The sequence below is a fragment of the Pistacia vera genome, unplaced genomic scaffold (genome assembly GCF_008641045.1).
Source record: "Pistacia vera cultivar Batoury unplaced genomic scaffold, PisVer_v2 Contig543, whole genome shotgun sequence".
NCBI lineage: Eukaryota > Viridiplantae > Streptophyta > Magnoliopsida > Sapindales > Anacardiaceae > Pistacia > Pistacia vera.
The window spans coordinates 47,756-71,883 of NW_022196383.1; the positions used below are offsets into that span (position 1 = coordinate 47,756).

The following is a 24,128-nucleotide window of genomic DNA, read 5'->3' on the forward strand; positions in this document are numbered from 1 at the left end:
CTGAATTTCAAACAGTCTGAAACCTATTTACTATGAGTTCGGCCTACCATCCGCAGACGGACAGTAAACAGAAGTGGTAAACCGAGGCTTAGAGACATACCTCAGATGTTTTGTTAATAGCCACCCGCAACAGTCTCCAAAATGGGTCCCCTGGGCAGAATTTTGGTTCAATACCACATCATAGCTCCGCGGGCATGAGTCCATTTAAAGCCCTTTACGGCGTGAACCTCCAACAGTGTTACGCTATGCAGACCGGATGCACGTGGAAGAAGTTGATCAGAACTTCAGCAAAGAAACCACATTATTGAGGAGTTAAAGGCCAACTTCTCAAAGCCAAAACCGCATGAAGTGATGTTGATCGCCATCGCCAAGAGGTTACCTTTAAGGTTGGTGAATCGGTCTATTTGAAATTACACTGTACAGATTCGTTCCTTAGCCCGTCGCTACAATGAAAAGTTCAGCCCACAGTTTTACGGTCCATTTGTAATTACGGATAAAATTGGGGCGTGGCATACAGGCTGGAACTACCTTCGTCCGCCCGTATTCATGACGTTTTTCATGTCTCTCAACTGAAGAAAGCACGTTTCCAATCCCAATAGCCAACCTTTACCGGCAGCCTCACCGAGGATTTAATTCTACAACTGGAACCTGAGGCAGTCTCCAAAAAACGAAAACTCCTGAATGGGCAGTGGGAGGTGCTGATTCACTGGAAGGGATTACCGTCACGAAGACACATGGAAGATTTCGATGTTATCACCACCACCAATTCTTCTTTCCACCTTGAGGATAGGGGTCTCCTTAGAGAGGGTATTGATGAACAACCCAGAGGACTGGTATACCATAGGAAGGGCAAGAGGGTAAAAAAGTAGAGGAATAAGTAAAAAGGTTGGAGTTTGTTAGAAAGGACAGATCGCTTGACAGGAGCAAAAATAGGAATTCGGTTAGAAGTACAAAAGGTGCCAGGAATGAATAAAACGGGGAGGAGAGAAAAAGAGGAATGAAGCAAGAAATAGTTAATTTGGCAGGGAGGCAGCTGACCCTCGAAGTCAGTATTCTGGGAGGTGACTGACCCTCGAAGTCAGCCTTTAGTACTTTCTTTTGCACTTGTTGTGTTTATTTAGTACATTTGCTTGTGAGTACAATGGGCAAGGCTACTGGAATTATTGTTCTAGCTGAAGTGTTCTGTGAGATATTAATAGAACTGGGCATTTTAGTGTGATGTGAGTGACTGGTTGTGTGTTGTGGTATATTGTGGTATGTTCTGGTGTTTTTGAGGACGTTCTATACTTACCAAGCATTTAGAGAAAAAATAATAGGAAAGAAAGAAAATCACGTTAAGTTGTGTAATACTATTGTGATTATTTGAATCTGATGCACATTGACTTGAGGAACGAACATTTACTGGTTAAAGGGGGAGAAAAGATGGTATGAAATTGCGAATTCTTAGGCCAGTGATTTTTACGAAAAACAATGGTTGGATTGATCATTAATATGTTCAGCAATTTGTTTTCTCAATATTTTCAAGTGGGAGAGCCTAATTTGGAATCAACATCAACTTAAATTTTCTCTGTGCATCTCATCATGCCATGACAGTAGCATTTTATAAAATAACGAGGACCATGGGAATTTATTTGGACAAGTTTGATTAGAATTATGACCTATAAATCACATTTTTTGCAAGCTGGGTTTCTAACAACTCTTTCTCTTTGCAATCAGCAGTGGTTACCATTCTGGGCTTCTGATAGCTCCTTTCCCTGGATTGCAAGTTGGGTTTCTGATAACTCCTTTCTCTAGCATGCATTGACCAAAAATTTTCCGTGCAAGAAATAAAGCTGTCATTGATACATTTATATTGAAATTTTTATTTTGACATTCTCCCAATAACGAAAAACCTATTGAACTTGAATATGGCATAGTCCTCAACTTCAAGCAGGGGTAAAGCTTAGATTCATAAAGAGAACATAAACATTGTTGTATGCTATTCGCTTCTCTAGATGGAGCTCTTTATATATCAATAAACTGTTGAAATAATTTTCGTTCCAAGAACTTGGTTGAATCACCTAAATTTTAAACTACTTTAATATTTTGCAATTCGTTTCAACTTAATATTAGACAATAAACAATTTTTCCCTGCAATTCGTTTCAACTTAATTTTAGACAACATAGCAATTTTCCCTATCGTTTGAAACCTGAAGCAATGACTTTTGAAACATAAATGCATGTGTAGATTCTTTCAGTTTCAAGACCCATTTGCAAGAATTGATTCCAGGGAAAGTTTATTTAGTGAACATCTTATTCTCCATTGCTGGTTTGACATGGCATTGATTTGATCATTCAAGAACTATTTAGCTTAATTAATTCGCACGTAGTTTCTTCTCTCCTTTCTCATATTGCAGGTTTTTCAACGGCTGATAATTTTGATACCGTTGATTATTTGAAATGCTTGTTTACAAAATCAATGCTTTCACATTTTGAGTTGATGGGTCATATAAATGACTTTAGATTAATACATCTGGAAGCATTCCTGGAAATGTCTGGAATGTTATGTTGAATGTTCTCAGGAATTGATTCTCTAGAAAATAGCGAACAAAGAGTTTCCGAAATGTATCAACTTATTTGTGGTTTCATCGACAACAAATTAAATTAACGAAAGGACAAAACTGATTATTATTATTATTATTGGAATAGCAGTATTAAATTATGAAATCCTGAAGGAATTGAAATCAAACACAGAAACCTACAACTGTGAAACCTCTCTCATAATCTCATCTCCACAGAACTAGGCAAACACTCAACTCCAAACAAAACAGCCAGGCATCATTCTCTAGATTCAACTCCAACTGCCTGTTCTTGATCAGTTCTCTCCAAAACGCCCATCTTTGGACTCATTGAAATGAGAATAAAAGAAGTTTAGCTCCAAACCAGAATGCCATAAAAATATTTCCCAATATTCAGGTCCAATCTCAATTGACAGAGGCTGTAACATCAAAATATATATGTAAGCTAATGCAGTCAACTCAGTCTAGAAAAGGACTCGAACAAAGAAATTTCTACAAACAAATAAAGTTTCCAAAAGAATGACATCAAAATAACATACAGCAGCCCAAAAAAGAATTTCTACAAATTCTTCCAGATGCCAAAAGGGAGATAATATATAAGATCAACCAATTTCAATAAAAACTGCAATGAGATCCAAAAGTAGCTTCTAATGAATTGAACAATTATGCATTTAACTTTAAAAAAACATTTTAATATACAGTAAGATTTAGAACTAAAACAAAAAAACTTACAACAATTTAGAAAGCAACTAATCAATCATTTTTCACCACAAACACTTTGCAATCACTCATACTATCAATAATTTCTAAAGAAAATTAACAAGCTATAAAAATGACTCAAATTGAAAATGCTATAAATGAAACCATTAAAAAACTCTAACGAATGAAGCCACGACAGAAATCAGATCAAAGTAACCAAGGAAACAAAATTGAACCAATCTAATTACTCCAATTTTAACTTTGAACGCATCAGTCAAACAGTATCCAAATCAATGACTATTAACCAACAGATCAAAAACTCAATCAAAATAAAGTTGAGTTTAAAAACAGCAAAATCAGTTAAATTTGGGCTTCCAGAAACAGAAACAAAACAAAACAAACAGATCTTAGCGGACTGAATTTCATTGAAGCAAGGGTGCATATTTCCTTTAGGAAATCATTAATTTCGTACTATAACATACATCAATGGAGCTGTTGCCCTTTAGTTGATGAACATGAGTATCCAACTTCCTGAAATCTATGTTCTTTTGATCCCTTTGCAAGATACAACAACTCAACCACATTAGTACACTGAGAACTTATGTTCAAACCAAACACATCTCCAAGAGTTATACCATACTTAGTGAAGGTTCCAACTCCCCACCAAAGGGTCTTGAGTATGTTCTAACCTCTCCAATTTCAAGATTCAATTAGCGCACTTAAGAATTGAAGCTTTGAGACTTCAATTGTTGCACCAGATAAACTATATATGACCCAACAAGTGTAACACATTTTCCCTAATTAGTATCAGACTAAAATTAAAGCTTACCACCACTCAAACAAACAGCTGGCTCAGTTGGTTCCTCAAAACCAGCACAAATGGCCCTCAGGACAAGACCTGTCTCCAACTTTACTGCAAGAAGTAGAACATACTTCAGTAAAGGGAAAAACTTCACATTTTTATGAACAAAACATAACATCACATACAGACCTCCATATTGTGATGGTTACATCACCCCTTAATCCTTTTACCAACCTACAGAAAGTGCTCTTATCAACGTGTTATGTATAACTGAGCTAAGAACACCAATTTTGAAATAGAAAGGGAAAAGAAAAGCATTGCATAATGTAACTTTATGTGCCTAAACATACTAAAACATATCAAGATGTACTAAAATTTAATAACAGTACAAAATATTACCTGTGCATCTGCTCTTCTTTTAGAACAGGATTGTCAACGTCTCCCTCAGAGTCTCCCATGCACTTTTCAATCTAAAAAAAATAAATGATTTACCACTAGCTAGGTCACAGATCCTCCTCCCTTTCTTGGTTCCGTTAAGGACTCCTGCAAGTCATACTGGAAGAGGGTACATGCCACAACTCGACCCGCCAAAGTCGTAATTTTTTCATTATGGACTACTGCGAGTGGTGGTGGTGTTAGAGGACAGACAGCGATGGTGGTAGAGGCTCGAAAAGTATGGGTCCTGTGAAGGATAGAGTGTTGGTGGAAGAGGCAAACCGAATGACTACTGCAAGTGGTGGTGGAAGACGATAGCCCGCGGTGCTGGTGGTAGGGTGGTGGTGGTGGGAGAGGATATATTGGTGGGAGACCAATTTCAATTTTGGGAGAGAGATTTGATTAAGGGGAACGAGTGAAATTTGATTTAGGAGAAGGTGTGAAATTTTTGGCTGAGATTTTTGATTTGGAGAGAATTTAAATTTTCTTTTTAAGTTTTTGGGGTCTGATGTGGCGTGAATCTGACGTGTAGCATATGCCACATAAATTGACATGTCAGTCAGGATGTGTCAGTCTGTATTTCAGTCGGTCAATGTAGTCTTACTGTAAAATAATCTCCTAAGACAAGTGTCAGCTCGCAGCTAGGTGTCGACAAACCTCAACTCTCAGTACAACACCTAATGAGCCTATTAAACTGCATGGCACCATGTGCAATACAGTGCAATACATAGAGCTGGTACCAGCGAGTACTCTTCAAGAAACTCTAGTTAATTGTAGTTGCAACTAGGATTAAGCGTGATGATGCCCTAACGACCTCGATCGCCCAACACCTATTAAAGTCGACAGTAATCATTTCGCTAACGCATCGCCACCAACAATCGCCATTGCGACCCCCTATAAATACCAAGTTAAAATCCTCAAAAAGGGGGGGAGGGGGGGGGGGGGGGGTGAATAGGTAATAGAAAGACAATGTTTAATCAAATTCTCTATAATCATTCATCCCAAACAGTGGATATATGCTCGATCTTCTGTTTGCCCAAACCACTTTAAAAAGCTCGTCTATCCATTTGTCATCATCGCCTTTGATTCCAACTTTGTCCAAACCATACATGCCCCATCTTTGTTGATTCCTAAGAATCACACACCCATCTTGCTCGGTTCCTCTTGTGGTCAATTGAGTATCTCTGATAATAGAAAGAGAGCGTTTTACATATCTGTTGCAATCAAATTTTCTGTAATCACTCATCCTGATAAAAAGAAACCGTGGATGTATACTCGATTTTCTGTTTGGTCGAACCACTTTAAAAAGCTCGCCTATCCATTTGTCACTATTTGTTATCATCGCCTTTGATTCCGACCTTGTCCAAACCATATGTGCCTGTCTTTGCTGATTCCTAAGGATCATACACCCATCCTGCTTTTTCCTGCTGTGGTCAATCGAGTATCTCTGATAATATAAAGAGAGTGTTTTGCATATCTGTTGTAGTCAAATTCTTTGTAATCATTCATCCCGATAAAAAGAAATAATGGATGTATGTAACGCCCTGCTTGAGGTACGTAGTTAAGATTTGTTGTATTACTTAAATGTTCATTGATTCAGCTTCAATTGAGTTTGTATGTTGTTATTTTTGGTTGGTTGGTTGGTCTTTGGTTGAAATGGAATGTTGAGTTGGTTGAGTGTTGCCTTGAAATTGGTTGAGATTTGAGGAATCTTGGTATTACAGTCTTCGCCGCGGTGACATTAGCTCTGTGTTGCGATGTCGGTTCTGTAATTTTTCATCGGGGCGATGGAACTTTCTTCGCCGCGGCGACGGGATAGCAGAAAATTTTCTTGAGGTTTCTAGAGAATTCTCCATAGGAGCAAAATGACCATTCTACCCCTAATTAGCAGGAAAAGTGGGGAGTGAAATGTAAGGAAATTTCATGGAGAATAGGTTAGTGTGGGGGTGTGAGTGTAATGAATCAAAGAATATAGATGGAATTTCCAAGGAAGAGCAAGGGCAAAATGGGAAAGGATGGTTATAATATGAGCTAAAAAGGGTTAAGTGTAATAAACGCTTCATTTCACCCATTTCCACCGCCATTCTCATTCTCTACTTCCTTCAATTTTCCAAGATTTCTAAGAAGTTTTTGGGAGTTTTTGGGGTAATTTAAGTAGAGCTTGAATCTAAAGCATCCTAAGGTAAGGATTCTTGCTTTAGATGTGAGTTTGCTTATAGTTGTATTGAAGTCTTATATTGTTGTTATTGTTTAAAGTTGTAGAGAGAAGAGAAGACAACAAGGGAAAGGAGAAGTGTTAGAGAAGTCACTTATTTACAAAGTAAGTAAATCCAACCAAGTTGAGATTTGAAAAACAAACCTTTGAGTAGAGATTGAGTAGAGATGTATGAATGTATAAGTATGTATTATGCTAGTTGAGAAATTGAGTTGAGATGAGTATCTATTTTATGGTTGTTGGATACATTTCATGTATGAGAAGTGTTTTAATGTGTATTGAGAGATGGAAATTGAGATGAAGTTTGAGAGATTTTGTGTAAACCCTTTTTGGAAGTGCTTTTCTTGACAGGGACTATAGCTATATGAGGGAGTTTTTTCCCATTTTGGATGGCTAGAGAATGAAGTAGAGTAGTAATTATAGTAAACCTTAATTCTTGCAACATTGCATATTGGCATTTCATAAGTGCATTAGTGAGCATGAGCCATCCATACGCATTATTTATGCACTTAAGAAGTAACTTGAGAAATAGTAGAGAATTTGGGTATAAGCTACTTTAAGAGTAAAGAGAAAGACAGAATGAGCACTAGAGAACAAAGAGAAAGTAGTGCTAAACGAAAGGATAGAGTAGGTTGTGCGATGGGGAACCTGTGAGTAATGGGTAGAGTATTCCCCGCATTACCCCACGCATTGAGAGAGCGGCATGAGTATGAGAGAGAGAAGGTGTGTAGCCTGAGAGTGCATGCGGATGAGGCTATACCCGAGAGTACCCGAGAGAGAGATTATATACTCACATGGGCAAGGGTTCCAATCCATGCATAACCGAGTCGATCAGCTAGAACAGTAGAAGTCACGTAGGACGCGGGAGCGAGTCCGGCCGTGCCTCCGTAGATAAGGACGTGACTTATTAGAGAGTTGGTTAGTAAAAAGAGTTATGAGAAAGAGAAAATAGAGAGAGCATAAGAGAAGAGTAAATGAGCATTGTAAGAAAGAATTAGAGAGAGAGTTACGGGGTTAGATAAGTAGAGGATTTGCTTACTGAGCATTGTTTTGTGCTCACCCCGTTGTTTCCTATGTTTTGCAGGATCTAGGCGGGACACGGTCGGATGGCGTCGGCAAGCGAAAGGAAATGGCTACACTGTCCACCTTGTTTTTGATAGTTTTGTACATGATACAATTTTGTATAAAGAATGTATATGTTTAATGAAAGAAAATTTGGGCCCAACTTTTTATACTATTTTATATGTATTTTATTATGTTATTGTTTTATGAGTATTTAGTAGAAAGCGGCTTTACAATGTATGCTCATTTTTTTTTTTTTTTTTTTTGGCCGAATCACTTTAAAAAGCTAGCTACCCATTTGCCACTATTTGTCATCATTGCCTTTGATTTTGACCTCCAAACCATACGTCCTGTCTTTGTTGATTCCTAAGAATCACACACCTGTCTTCCTCGGTTCCTGCTGTGGTCATCAAGTATCTCTGGTTGACTCGTGTTTACGTCTTGACGTTTTAGTCGGTATAGAATCCCATCAACAATAATTATGAAATACAATCTTTAATAATAAATATATTAAGTGTTTGGTGCAATACAAGTGGCATAGCCAAAAAGAAATTGAAAACGTGCTAAATTGATTTGTATAAAGCATGAACATTTTTCGTGAGGGGCCCGTTTGGATAGGCAATATTAGATAACTGGGTAATATTTTTTAAATTGAGCAGATGACGAGTTTAGAGCATTTGGTCCAAATTAGCCTTATATTTGTTAATATTACAAAACACCCAATTCACTCATGCAAACCCTTTTGTCCTTACTTTTTAAATTTTTCGGACGACATTGTCCTTGTTATTTTCATTATTTACAGAAATGCCATGAAATTTTGTTGTACCCGATTTGTCACCACCGCCAGCCGCCGTTGACTGTCGAAAGTCACCATAATGGTGTATGACTAGTCGTTATATGGTCGGTCGTGCGCTAGTGAGGCCCTTTCTGGTCGTTTCACAACTAAAGACCTGGCCATTCACGGTCGATCTGTGGCATTGTCAACGTCACAACTAGATCTGTGGCACTGTCGGTGGCTACTGGCGGTGGTGGCTGGGGTGGTAGGGTGGCTTTTGGTTGCTAGGTTTGTTTTGCTAAATCTAAATAAGGGGTTAAAAAAAAGGTTCAAAATAATAGTAAAAAAACTATTATATTAATATTTAAAAATGAGGACAATTTGGTAATCTATATACATTCCCACCCATTTTCCTCCCAACCAATATATTATTCACCAATTTATTTGAAAAACCAACACAGTTTTTAAACATTCTTAGTAATCTTCAAGGTAATCTTTCTTTCCGTTAATATAATTCTCCCAAATAAACATATAGGATCCAACACCCCCGGGGGGTTTAGTTGGTAATCAAACGTGAATGTTAATTAATAATAGTTTTTCACTTGTTAGTATTTATACGAAACCTAAAAAGCAAATTATTAATTAATTTAAGGATTAGTCAAAATTAGAGGCTTTAGTCGGCTGGAATGTTGATGTGCTCATTCATTTTTGAAATAAATTCCATCACCATCACCTAGCTTTATTAGGTATTATAATTCAATGGTCCTCCTGAAATTAATTTATTATGTTAACACTCCATCACCTCACAAAATGATAAAATATTCCGAAATTAAACTTTGGTAATAAAATAAAATGAAGACTAAACCAGTAACTTGCAATTTAAAGACGATAATTGATCCTTTAATTTAGAATGCGTCAACTATGCTTTATTTTATAATTGGATTTCTTAAATAAAAAAATAAAAGATATGATAACTAAGATTCAAATATAAAATAATTACCTAAATTACATACCACAAATTACTAAGACTCGAATTATATTATATAAAATTATTCATAAATGGTAGCTTGCATGAATATGGTAATTATCTGAAAAATATATAATTTTGCTGCTGTGATAATTGATATGTTTTTAAAACTATAATCGTCTATCAGTTTATATTTTTAAAACTATTAATTAATAATTTTGTATTATAATAATTTGATTTGCTTTTGTTGTTGTTGACAGCTTGTAGTAAGTCATACTTCACCTAAAATAGCCACGTTTATTAGTGGGCGTATTATTGCGTCTATCAGGGACTATAATTTAATACAACAATAAAAAAATGTAACTAAACTAAATATAGGAACAAGATTCAAGAGGTGAACTTGTAAGCAGTGACGGATCCAGGATTTTTGTCGAGGGAGGGCCTCCGCGGCTCCGTTATTATTTGTTAAACAATTAGTAAAAACTTTAAAAATAAAATCATGAAACCTAAGCAAAGAAAAAATACAATATCAAAACCTAAGAAAAAAGAATGCAACAACGTAATACTTTCCTATTTGAATAAATTCATGAAAAGCAAAAATTTGTAAATGAGTTAAGTAACACCTTGAGCAAAACCTTCTTCTAATTTTTTTTTTTTTTTTTTTTTTGTTTCTAAAGATTATAATATAAATTTCATGACTTTAACCAGACCTAACCTAAACTAACTAAAGTCAACCAAAATTTAAATAAAGTCAAACTTGCATGACTTTTAATATGAATGAATAAAAATAAAAAAATTCTTGATATAAAATAGATAGTAACTTAGATTTATTTATTTATTGAGTAGCAGGATGGTACGTTTTAAAATATAGTTAAAGTTTTAATTTGGGAAAACAAGTTCATTCTTAGACACAAAACACAAAAATAAACTCACAAGTCCATGTCTTTTCCTCTCAATTAGAATAAAAAACCTAAAAAAAAAAAAAAAAAAAAAAGAGCACGATTGACCCTAAAATAAACTAAATTGAAATGAGTAATACACATACCTAAAACTGATAAAATAGAAAACAGAACTAATTGTACATCTTGAGTAGTGAAAGCTTCAACAATTTCAGTCTTAAAAGTTTTAAGATTGAATAGCATGAGGAAGAGAACGAGAGAATGAGAGAGTAAAAAATTTTGGGGATAAAATTATAAAAAGCAGGTGGAGCCAGAAGAAGAGTGGAGAGAGTTTTAAACTTTTAATAATGTGGGGCTTGGAAAATATTATATAACAAGTTTTTTGTGGGTCTAAATTATGTATAATAATTTTCGTTTTTTTAAATTCGAGGATGGTCTGGTATATATGTTAATAACAATTTTGTGGGTCTATACTAATAATTTTTCTTTAAAACTTGAGGATAGGCCTGGGTCTCCCCTCAAAAGGGCTAAATCCGCCCTTGCTTGTAAGGGGTTAGTCAGTAAGTTAAAGAGGTGCTTCTTTCTTTGAGTTTCTAATCAAATATTGAGGTTACATACTACATAATATTATGACTTATTTGGTCCTTTGGACTTGTAGAATTTTTAATGGACCTTGAGGATTATTTGAGTTATATGTAAGCTGTCCGGATACCCGGTTAACTTTCAGGTTTTTAAGTTCAATGATCCATAAGTTATAAAATGGATCATTAATATTTTTGTAATAGACAAATATTTGTGAAAAAATAATTTAACATAGAATCTCATATACAACTCAATCTCAAATGAAAATCAAGTTGAAACTGAAAAAAAGAAACAAGAATCATTGTGTTTAATTGCACAATTACAAAATTTCATAAAATCATTAACTATTGATGATATAAGCCTTGATTGATTGTTTCATCACACAAGAGCATAATCCTCACATATCATATTACAATTAATCGTAAAGCAATGTAAAACATTGTGGTTAGCCCTACTCGTTCCAATTTCCTTCAATCAATAAAGTCAATAGACTATGTTGCAAACGAACCGAACGCCCCCATTTGAAAATCGTTCGATAAGCACAAAGGGTTGTTCGAAATCGTGTGGAACTCAAACAAATTCTGTGTTCGATTAACAAAATGAGCTGTTTGTGATCATTCGACTAATCGTTTGAATAACTTGTAATACAGTTTTGAATAACTCATTCGAATAAAAAATACACACCAAATTTGGGATGGGCAAGTTAGTTTGTTGGTTAGGGTTTTTATGTATATAATTAAGCTATTATGTTATTAAATTTGTCATATTATTACACTTAATTATACAATATGTTTATTCATCAATTTACCATATTATATTTGTTATTTATTAATTGAAATGCTATCTTATAATATTTAATTATTGATTACATTTGAAAAATATAAAACTATTATGTTATTAAATTTGTTATGTTATTTATCACTTGATGATACAATCTATTATGTTATTAAATTTGTCATGCTATGTATTATAATAATTTATTATTTATTAATTAAATGTTATATACTTATATATTCAATTTTGATGACATCTAAAAAAAAAAAAATTCAAACATATTATATGTATAAAAAAACAAAACATCTAAATATTTTATATTGATTATTATTATAAAAATTCATCCAACTAAACCACATTATACAAAAAAGAAAAAAATATAAAATTGATATTAGCAACTCGGCTAAGGACTTTAAAGTCAAAAGAATTATTTTTTAACACTAAGTCATAGAAAATATCCTTATAAACTTAGTACCATATAAATATATATAAAATATATATCATGTTTTTCAAACATAAACAAACGAATAAGCGAATAAAGTGTTCGCAAACGGATGGATCACTTGAATGTAATATGTTCGTGAACATAATCAATCAATCCCCATGTTTGAACTCGTATCGAACACATTATCAAACGAACATCAAACTGTTCGTGAATAGTTTGTTATCGATCGAATCGAGCTGTTATGAACGAACATCAAGCTATTTGAACGAACATCAAGCTGTTCACGGTAGCTCGGTTCGTTTACAACCCTATGGTAGACTAACGTAAATGGATGTTAAGATTTAATTAGATGTGAAAATGAATCTAAAATGTTACGTTTTTATTTAATAAAAATTGGTAAGGAGAAGAGTTATAATCTATAGACTATATAGTATACACTATAGTTATATTTAATTAATTAATACTTTGAATTGTTAAATAATAATGTTTATCCATACTCATATTAAAGTTTCTCTCACAATTTTTGATATGAAAACTCATAATTGATCAATTTATAAATAAATCTTTTTTACTTGTTATGAAAACTCATAATTGATCAATTTATAAATGAATTTTTTTACTTGTTATGGGTTCCATCTACTCCTTATGAATTGATCAATTATGATCAATGTATAACGTATCAAAAGTTTTGAGAGAAGATTGTGACCCTAATTTATGTATTTACGTTGAAAACGAGTTGCTGTGTGAAAAGCCAAGGCCCAAATGGAATCTTAAATCAATTGCCATAAATGGATAGGCAATTAAATGGAAATGCCACGTAGACATAAAAACGTAGGGACCACGTAGTCGTCTTGATTATTGAAATAACAGTCGTAGAAGAAAACCTTCTCTCTCATTCTCAATTACAACACACAAAACATGACGTTTGCGTGCTCTCTCCATCAATAAAACAAACCGTTTTAGCCGACAAATGATAAACCCAACTCTCTCCTTTAATTATTAATTATCATTACTAAAACTCACACTTTATTCATCTTCACCTTCCTCTTTACTTTTCAACTTCATTCTTCATAGCATGTCCTTGGAGGCATTCCATTACGAACCAGACATGGCCGATTTTATGGACGATGAAAATTACTTTATAGCTCCCGCTGAAAACGAGCTTAATGAATACGACATGGTTAAAACTTTCTTCCCTACCTTTCTTTATCTTACTTTTCTTCAATTTTAGACCCAAGACGTCGTCCTATTTTAATTTTTTTAATCATTCTTTTTGAAGCGCTGACGAAGGTGACTGATACGTCGGCGGCTCAAGCGCGAGAGCAAGGACAACAGGGGATTCCGTGGGGACAGTTTGAACATAACGAGGGAGAGTTACAGATTGACGAGGCTTCACAGCAGTACAAGAATTATGAGAACGTCCCATCTGGTGAAGCTGTGGACAAGGTTTGTCAATTTTGTATGAATTTTTTTATTATTATTTTTTGTTTATTCGGGAAGGTGAGAGAATTTAAATTTTTTGATTATGATTTTAATTTGTTGTTTAGGAATGCAAACAAACGCAAAAAAGTGGAAACTATTATGAGTTTTTTCATACCACCAGATTGGTTAAGCCTACTATTCTTCATTTCCAGGTTTGTAAATTTTTTTTAAGTGCATATTTTGTTACTTTTTAGCTGCATTTCAATTGTTTTTAAAAAATTTTGTACATTTATTCATGTATTTGTTCATTAATCACTGTTAAGTTTGCATTTACCTCACTTCCGGTTCAGTTTTGTTATATGGCAGGGTTAGTTATTGGCTATGTGGGTGTTTGATCTGTATTTGTTTTTCCTGTTGTAGGAAGATAGTTGCCCCCTTTCACTTTTGTATCTCATAATAAGTTAAACTTTGATCTTCAATTTCTTGGAAGTGGAATCTTGAGCTTATTTACCACAGCAATAATATAGTTAACACGGTTATTAATTGGTTTGTTTTGGAATGAAATAGTAGTGGGTGGAAGTCATTGGACAAGTTTTCACATTTGTGCTAACTCTGCCTTGAGTGTTACTTTTACTTTTGTGATTTTTCTTTCTGATACCTTGGGCACCCAAGGAAAGCTGCAAAATAAGAAAAAACAAATAAAAGTTTATTCTGTTGGGTGTGGCAAGCTTTTGTTCCCTGAAAATATTTTCATGTTATACAGTTTATGTTGAAAAGCTCATGTAGGGGAGATTTTTAAAGTACTTCTCCCTTAAGAGTATTATAGTCATTGTGTATTTATTTTCTTTGATATCCGTATGTTGCAATATCTGATGTTGTTGTAATGGCTGAATTGGTATTCTTTATATTTTTCATTGTTTCGTAACTTTTCTGTAATTGGTATGCAGCTCAGGAACTTGGTCTGGGCTACTTCGAAACATGATGTTTACCTCATGTCCAATTATTCAGTCATGCATTGGTCAACAGTGTCTTCCAATTTGTCGAGATTCCAATTCGCAGGATATAGCCCCTAATGGTATACAAATTACTTCGTTATCTTCCCATTAGCCACTTAACGAATCCTATATTTAGAGCAAAAGGGTACACCTTTAGTTTTGCTATGGAGTTACTTATAACTGGAAAAGTTCTTTGAAGAAAATTTCTTTCAAAGGAAATTTTTTCAATGTTTTCAGTGAACGGGTTGAGTTCGAAAATTCTATATAACAAAATGGCTATAATCTGGGGAGTAAATTGTTAATTGATAGCTTATGCTTAACAGTAGGCTTGTTTTAATCTTTTAGTATATCATAATTTGAGTAATTCCTTCTGTTTCATACAGTAAATCTTGGGTGGATTCTATCTCACTAACATATTATTTTTCGAAGTAGTTTGTAACTTTAACTATTTGCAATGTAGAAACTGCGGGGAGTTTATTAGAAGGTTTTACGCAAACGCGATAAGCACTCTGCAGTGAAGGATATTTTATGGTTGCAGGCGGTTTCCAAGAGAGCTATTTGCAAGGTGAAATGATTCATTGCAGTTTTTTCCACAGCTTTTAAACCCTATAAGATATCTTGGTGAATATATATGTATACGCTTCTAGTTTTTGTGTTCCTTTTTCTTTCTTGCTAGATATAGCATGATCTTTGTTTTATTTTCTTTTCTCCTTCCTTTTGCTTTTCTGTTATTAGATTTTCGTCAAATGTTCTTTTATAATCAAAATCAAGCTTTAAAAGCCTTAGGGCTAACAACCATTTCTGACCTTTTTATGTTAACTTGAATATGCAATCTGAAGTTATACTAATGTGAATATCTTTTATATATTATGTAATGACATATATTGACCGATCTGTAAATTTTTATACAAATATTTGGAAGTTTAAACTTTATTTTATGTTATAGTAAAATAAAGTTGTTCATCCTCTTTCTTAAACATCTTATACAAACTACAACACTGAGTGTAATGTTAGTCTATTCTGCTAACCATGCTTATCTGCCATGACCCTTCCGACTGAAGGAAAGGTTATATGTCTTGAAATAAATGTGGGAGGAAATCCGTAATTTGGATCTAAACAATTTGATGGTGAGTTTTTTAAGGTAGTAAAGAAGCCTGGTTCCATTGAACCTTGTAGTACATGACAGGTAGAAGTCCTTTCATCCATAGGATTTTTAATGAATGACATGTTGTCATCACAATTGCCCCTAGAAGAGTTTTCAAGATTGCATTGGAGAAATTTGGGGAAATTAAACTAGGCTATTGAAAAAACAGCTATTTTGGCAGAAGAAACAACTGATTTGTGTTAATGGAGACCAACATAAGAAGTCTTAGGCCTCTAAAGAAATTGGCATCCTAGTGTTTCTAAGGTGTTCACTTGTCAAGTCGGTCCATTCAGGCAACAGAAGTGTCGTTTCTCAATTAGCCGCCAGCATAATTGTTTTGACACCAAATATTCTCCATTTAGTGGAACAAGTATCACATGTGAATCAAATAATAGGTGATGAAAAGGTATAGGAGAGTGTCCAGACTTTGCAAGAAAATCTCAACTCCTCTTGCACTTAAACTGTTCATGGTTTGAAGCATGTGGTGTTCTTCCAATGGTTTACCCTTTAACCCTGTCAGGCTAAGGTTTCTCTTATTGAGTATTCAGTTATATTTCTTTCTCTTCCTAACCTTTTGAGAGCCTTTTTGACTGGCATTACAACTGAGCGTGACTAAAGAAATCATGAACTGTTAAAAGAATAATGAGTGAAGAAACTTATTTGTGAAGGAATGGGCATCCAACTTTTCCTAGGTTGTCATTTAGAACTATTCTAGGTCTTCAAAATTGTTTATTCTTTGCGATTAGGATTGTCCAGAATTTAGTTTGCATATTCAAATCTTTGTCCAATCTTGAATCTGCACTATTGTAGCTGCATCTGGACATATGAGTAGTGGAATTTTCTTGCATTGTATAAATGGGGCTAACAGTTGAAATTTTACTCTGGGAGTACCCTTGTGTCAAGCGGACAAATAGCAAGAAAGCTGAGGGGAACTTAGGGACTAACATAAATTTTTTAAACACTTTCAGCAACCTAAAGCTGCTTCTGCTGTTGGCATTTTATCAATTGGACATGACAAGTTCAAGTCAAAAGTATAAATTTTACTTTGCTTCTTCAGTGAAACTTGTTATTGTAACTAGTAGTGCAGCTTGAAAAGCCGATAGTGGTTAATCGTAAGATAATAGAGGTTCCTTTTGCACTAAGATTTCTATTGTATAAACAGTTTCGGGAATTTGATATACTTCTATTAAAAAAAAAAAAAATCATGATTATCTTATAATTATCACTTGTATTTTATTAACTTTTTCCTTAACTCTTGATTTTCTGGATTCTGCTCCATATATATTTTGAATGGAAGTCCCTTAGTTGTTTATGGATTGCTATCTTCATTGCTTTTCTTTGTTGTGTGTGCAAAGTTATTCGACTATTTTAGTTGATAGAGTTGTATTGTTTTTAAAATTAATTTATTTTCTTGTTGTCAGTTTGTCATATATTAGTTTGTATCTGCTCTTGTTGTAATGGTATAATTACATGATGACTGTGCTCTCTTGCTTGCTTTTTTGTCCTGGTTCTTTTCATGATCTTTAATATAATCATGTTAATATCATTGTAGTTTACTGGCTGGGTTGTGGCTTATGTTGGATATGGCAGAAAGTTTTGTGCATCTGGAATATACAGACTTTTTTCATTTTATATTCCTTGCTTTTATATGATTTCTTTTATGTTCTTGACATTGATTTTTTATTTACTGCTTCAGCGCTGGGATAAGCTTGGAGTAAGCTTTTGTACCCGGATGACTTGGATGATAATTCCATAACAAATGCTGTTGAGATATATGACAGTGCGAGGTAGTATGATTATTCCTAATTATTTTGGAGGACTTGTTATCTCAATGGGATAGGTTGATCTAAAATCTGTTTGGCAGGGTGGGACCCATTAATGGCATCCACAATGACTCGGTGTAAGAGAATATGATATGGCGAGATTTCAGCTTTAAATCACTACCGTTTCCCTTGGCCAGTGAATGTAAGCTTTTTAACTGCTTAGAGATAATTACCTGTTTGATTATAACCATTCTAGTTCATTTCATTTATGTTGACCACCCTTTTTCAATTTGTAGGTTAGAACCTCAAAGGTTAAACTGCTTTGCCAGATAATAATCTAGTAGAAAGTGTTTTAGGCAGCTGATTTCTTTAGATTTCAACCTGTAAATGGAATTGAGTTTAACTGAGTTTCTGCTTCAAATTTAGATATAGAGATGCTGGCAATGATTGCTACTCACATGCTAGGATCTACTATTCTCCCTTGTCAATGGCTTTTTTTCCTGTTTTCGTTTTTGATTAACTGTAGATTTATAGGGAAGAAAAGTAGACAAGTGTGATGTGAGACATATGTGATTTTTTCAATCTCTGGAGGAGCTACTTTCCGTACTATTCTCATTTGTTCCTGTTGGTTTTTGAGGGTAAATAAAAGGTTAAATGAAAACCCCACTATGTATGCAAGTCGTATATTTTGGAAGTTGTGTACAAAAAAAAAAAAAAAAAAAGTTAGATTTCGTTTGTCAAGTTATGATTCTATGAATCAACAAGGCTATGTTGTTGGTGGTAATTAGAGCTCCTATGATCCTGGCATGATATCTTTTTCTCATGACTACTCCTGTTTTGATGCACAGCATACATCAATGAGTCCTGATTGCAAGATTTTTGTTGTTGTTGGAGTCACAAAGAGGCATTGCTTATTGATTCACAAAATGGGAGGTATGTATTCTTTCCTAATTATTGGATATGATTTGGCTTGATATAATTCAGATGCAAATTTCTTTTTTTGAAGAAATATTTTGGTGTTGATGAAATGACAAGTTTGGAATTTATTGGTAAAATTCTGTCTTTTACTATTGTTTATATGTACTTTTTTGTTTTTATGAAAAAAAATTCAAATTTCTCAATCACTGAAACCATTTTCCTTTTCCTGCTGCATCTACTCTCCTCAGTCACTTTAATGGTTTGGTTTAGGAGCATTCCCCTCGTTGGAATTTAGGGGCCATTCTTTATAATAGCCTTGTCATGAAATAGAAGGATGGTTTTTGTTTGAAATTTATTTGCAGCCATTTGAAGCTTTATGTATTTTAATCGCTTCAAAATAACTGCTGGCCAAATGAATTTATCCAAATTTTTAAACATTTGTTGTGCCTTGTGTCATTTCTGAAGATTTTGGAAGCAATCATTTCTGTCATTTATGACTCCGTTTAGCAATGGAGATTTTTGCAACATGAGTCTCCAGATGACTTTTGTTTTTTTAGCTTTTTATTAGTAGCTGAATTCCACCTTATAAGCAATTATTTGAATAGACTTGTAAGGTGGATCGTGTAGTGTGTAGTTTTATTGACCATGAGATCTCTTGTTTATGTTTTCAGACTGTTGCCACAGTGGTTGGTCACCAGGATTACTCTTTGCATCTTCATGGCACCCAGATGGACGCATTTTTGCTACAGGGAATCAGGATAAGACCTGCCGAGTATGGGATATAAGGAAGCTGTCTGTGCCAGTTGCAACTCTTAAAGGAAACTTAGGGGCCATCCGATCAGTTCGCTTCTCATTGGATGGACAGTTCATGGTCGTTGCCGAACCTGCAGACTTTGTGCATGTGTATGTACCAAGGGAGATTTCAAAATGCAGCAAGAGATGATTTCTTCGTGAGATATCGGGAGTATCTCTTAGTCCAGATGACGAGTCTTTATTTATAGGAATATGGGACAGGACTTATGCTAGTTTACTTCAGTATAATGAGGCACACCTATGGATATCTTGTTTCTTATTTGTATTTTGATGATATAAGCGGATCCTCTCTTACTTTTACTTTTACCCGTCCTTTTTTTTTACATCATCCTTTGCTATTTTGTAAGGCATTTTGTTGAAATCAAAGTTGTTTGTAGAAAAAGTTATTTTTGTTATAACTTTGAATATATGGGTTAATTAACTGTCCATAGGGTTTTGTTAGCGAAAAAGTAATGGTCCCGAAAAATTAATGTGATCTGAATAATGCTAATCCAGTAATTGGCATATATTACGCTAATCAATGCCAAATATGAATAATGCTTGATATTATTAGAAATGCTCTGAAAATGTCATATTTGTAAAACAGAAACATGGACGAAGCCTCCAATGAATGTGGAAAAGAACTGGAATTCATTGTTAAGTGATAACATATTTTACACTGTGATTTTGCATTGATTTTAATAGGATTTATACTTTTCATACAATTTGGGTCATAATTGCTACCTAATTATATAATTTGTCTTTGCAAGTCTAAACGATGTTTTGAGCATAAATGACATTTTTGAACGTAAATTGTGTAACTTGAGCTTGCAAACTTGGAATGACCTGAATTTAGAAGCTTTGGAAAGCTAAGAAGAAGAGCTACAACTTTCATGTTTTGGTTTTTCCTAATTCTGATTGGACAAGTTGGAAACTTGGTTTGAAATCGTGAAAAGTACATTGGGAACTGAAAGAAAATGTCTTTGGACGTGCTTCAATATTTCTCTGCCATAACTTGACTGTAGACCTCAGATTGGGCTGATTCCTGACGACCAGAAGGATAATTTAAAGCTACAATTCATATGTTTAACACTTTTCCAGATTCAGACTCTATCATTGCTCATATTTGGCCTGAAAGTCATTGTCGCGGCGAAACCTGCATCAGATGTAAAAATAAAACGATGCGTTTTGGCTTGCTAGGGCTTGATCCTTAAGTGAGAGAGGTATAAATTAGAGCGAAAAGGAAGAGAAGAGTCTTGGTTCGTCATTTGGGAGGCAGCTCATGGAAGGAGAAGATTATTGAAGATTTGAGCTTCAAATTAGAGAAATTTCTCCATCTTTTGCTTGTTTTTTCAATGATGAATCTTGATTCAGTTTATTTTTGTTCTTTATTTCGTTTTTGAGTATGACTGAGTTGTTTAGCTAGGGTTTGTAACCTTGATACAATGATTCAAATTTATATGAATTTTTACTTGAGTTTTATTTTATGATTAAGTGTTTATCTCTTTGCTTCATGACTTTTGGATGTTTGATCATCATTCAAATGTGTGCTGTTCACATGCGGACTGAGAAGTGATTTGTGATTGTGCCTCTTGGGATAAATATCGTAGATTAAGCAAACGCTAGAGATAGGTTTAGCGATCTATGAAATCTAGATAGAGTTCTATAAAGCTTAAAAAACTTTCAACTATTAATTTTCATTTTGTTGGGTGCGGAAGCTTAATAGGGATAAGTAGGGAAATGTAGCCTGAGAAGGTATATTTTACAACTTAGGGAATTCGATTTTCAATCAAGGAATTAGAACTTGGGTAATAGATTATATGATTTGGGTTAACGTATCTAGGTGAAATCAACACCTTAGCATTTTTTAGCATTGTTGAATTAGTTAAGTTGTTGGGTTTTGCTTTAATTTCATTATCATTCATTTTTATTTTGTTAATTTGTATTTAGTTGTTAATTTTTCATAAATCTAATTTAATGTTTCTTCAATTAGGATTTAAACTAGGGAAATCGGTATTTAGTAACACTATCCTCGTGGGAACGATACTCTACTCATCACTCTATTACTTATGTGACTAGTATACTTGCTACATTTACATGTTGTAGGAAACACGCATCATTAAGTTATCGATAACTGGTTAGTTAAAACAATGATTCATTTTGATTGAACCATATTGTTTTGTATGTTTGTTGTGATGTCTCGTTTTGAGAAAATAATAATAATAATAATAATAATAATAATAATAATAAACCTCTTTTTAACTTGAAAAACAACTGGTATATTCCATCCAGCTTTAAATATACTACAACCGATAAGGGTACAACACACCAATTTAAACAAAAATAACGATAAAGTCAACAGGTCAAATTAAGAAATTATGTTCTTAGAACATTTCCATTCTTTGAGGAAGTGGGGTCTTGATGACTTGCAAAATTTGGAGGATTTCAGCCATGGAAGGCCTGCTTGATGGCACCTGAGAAGTGCAAACCAGGGCCAATTTGAGCACTGGCAAAACCTCATCTTCTGGATAATCTCCCATGCCTGAATCCACACATTCCAACGCATTCCCTTGCTCTAACATTACTCTCACATGGTCACTTAATATTACCACATTGTCTTCTCCATATTCAACTGGCCTCCTCCCTGTCACAACCTCAAGTATCAGCACCCCAAATCCATAAACATCACATTTCTCATTCACCCTCAGGCTCTGGCATGTCAATTCTGGTGCTACATACCCTACTGCACTCTGAAACCTATTGCTCATCACATGTTTATCAAGCTTCGTCAACAATCTCGCGAGGCCAAAGTCCGAAATCTTGGGGTTGAAGTTCTCATCAAGCAAGATATTGCTGGGTTTTATGTTGTAGTGAATTATAGGCGGACGGAAATGATGCAGATGAGCAAGTCCTTTAGCTGTTCCAAGTATTACTCTGAATCTGTTTGTCCAAGAAAGCGGTGGAGTTGAAGGGAGTCTTTCATGAAGCTTGACTTGCAAGCTACCATTTGGTGCATAATCTGAGACTAGAAGTTGTAATTGAGGTGTCCAATAGTAGCCTTCCAGGGATATCAAATTCGGGTGCCTTGCTTTTCCCAGTACTCTAACTTCTCGTTCAAAGTCTTCAGGATGTTGGATTATGTTTGATGTAACAAGCTTTTTGATTGCTACCATTCTTCCTTCTGCCCCCAGTGGTACCTTGTATACAGTACCAAAGACTCCTTCGCCAATCTCCCCCGCCTTTTTCAGGAGGGCTTCAGGATTGTTGATGATCCAATCCGGTGATGATCTTGTATCGAACAGAATCAGCTTACTGGCAGTGATATTTCCAGACCTCGAAGAGCTTGAGCACATGCTTTCCAGGGCAGTATCAACAAAGGCAAGTTTCCTTCTGGCTGATACATTTAATAGACTAATTACTACCACTCCAAATGCAATTATAACAGCTGCAGAAATCGCAACAATTGCAGAAACACTAAGGAACATGCGACGACTGGATTTTGGATTTGAGGATTCACTTCTTGGCCTGTGACCATCAATTTGATTGGCATATGCATTTGGGTCAAGAACAAGAGGCTTTGGAACATTCAATTTACAAGGTCCCTTTAACAAAGGTGAGCAGAGGCCTAAATTTCCCTCCAATGCAGTTTGATCCAAGCTGGGAAATACACCAGCAACAGGGAGCCTTCCTATGAGTCTGTTATATGAAACATTTACAGCTAGAAGATTTTCCAATTTTCCTAGTTCTTGTGGTATCTCTCCACTTAGCTCATTAAACTCCAACTTCAGAATCTTCAGCTTGTTTAACTTCGAAATGGATTTTGGAATTGAACCACTTAAGTTATTGTGTGACAAAGTCCTGCATATAAAAATTTAAAGTCAGAGTAAGGTAGTATTCTTAAATTTTTCATTCAAAGTCGTGTAATTATATAAGATATCTCGAAGACCTATGGTGACGCTGATTCTGCATCGCAACAGGTTTTAAAAGATATCCAGGCCTACTATGATACCATTGTTGCGTTGCACCGGGAAAGATAAATAACTCCCCTAACGTCGTATTTCATCGGGAGAGGTTGTTTATTCCGACGCCAACATTTGTGTCCGGAAAACTCATTTTTCCTATAAGATGAAATAGCATGAGAGAAGAGACGAGAGAATGAGAGAGTAAAAAATTTTGGGGATAAATTATAAAAAGCAGGTGGAGCCAGAAGAAGAGTGGAGAGAGTTTTAAACTTTTAATATGATGTGGGCTTGGAAATATATATTAATAACAAGTTTTTTGTGGGTCTAAATATATGTATATAATTTTGTTTTTTAAATTCGAGGAGGTCTGGGTATATATGTTAATAACAATTTTGTGGGTCTATATACTAATAATTTTTCTTTAAAACTTGAGGATAGGCCTGGGTCTACCCTCAAAAGGGCTAAATCCGCCCTTGCTTGTAAAGGGTTAGTCAGAAGTTAAAAGAGGTTGGCTCTTTCTTTGAGTTTCTATAATCAAATATGAGGTTACTACTACAATAATATTATGACTTATTTGGTCCTTTGGACTTGTAGAATTTTTAATGGACCTTGAGGATTATTGAGTTATAGTAAGCTGGTCCGGATACGCCGGTTAACTTTCAGGTTTTTAAGTTCAATGATCCATAAGTATAAAATGGATCATTATATTTTTGTAATAGACAAATATTGTGAAAAAATAATTTAACATAGAATCTCATATACAACTCAATCTCAAATGAAATCAGTTGAAACTGAAAAAAAGAAACAAAAGAATCATTGTGTTTAATTGCGACAAATTACAAAATTTCATAAAATCATATAACTATGTGAATAAAGCCTTGATTGATTGTTTCATCACACAAGAGCATAATCCTCACAA

General features: G+C 34.5%; 1 protein-coding gene and 1 pseudogene across 1 annotated transcript; one reads left to right on the forward strand and one right to left on the reverse strand.

Annotated features, from left to right (window-relative positions):
- The first annotated feature begins 13,132 nt into the window (after positions 1-13,132).
- LOC116107611 lies at positions 13,133-19,912 on the forward strand (annotated as a pseudogene).
- A 1,592-nt stretch (positions 19,913-21,504) lies between these two features.
- On the reverse strand, positions 21,505-23,216 carry LOC116107612 (probably inactive leucine-rich repeat receptor-like protein kinase At3g28040). The gene is made up of 2 exons (XM_031393903.1): positions 23,194-23,216; positions 21,505-23,105 (listed from the first exon to the last, which is right to left on the reverse strand). The coding sequence occupies exons 1-2, from the start codon at positions 23,214-23,216 to the stop codon at positions 21,632-21,634; spliced, it is 1,497 nt and encodes a 498-aa protein (XP_031249763.1). The 3' UTR covers positions 21,505-21,631.
- Positions 23,217-24,128: the final 912 nt, after the last annotated feature.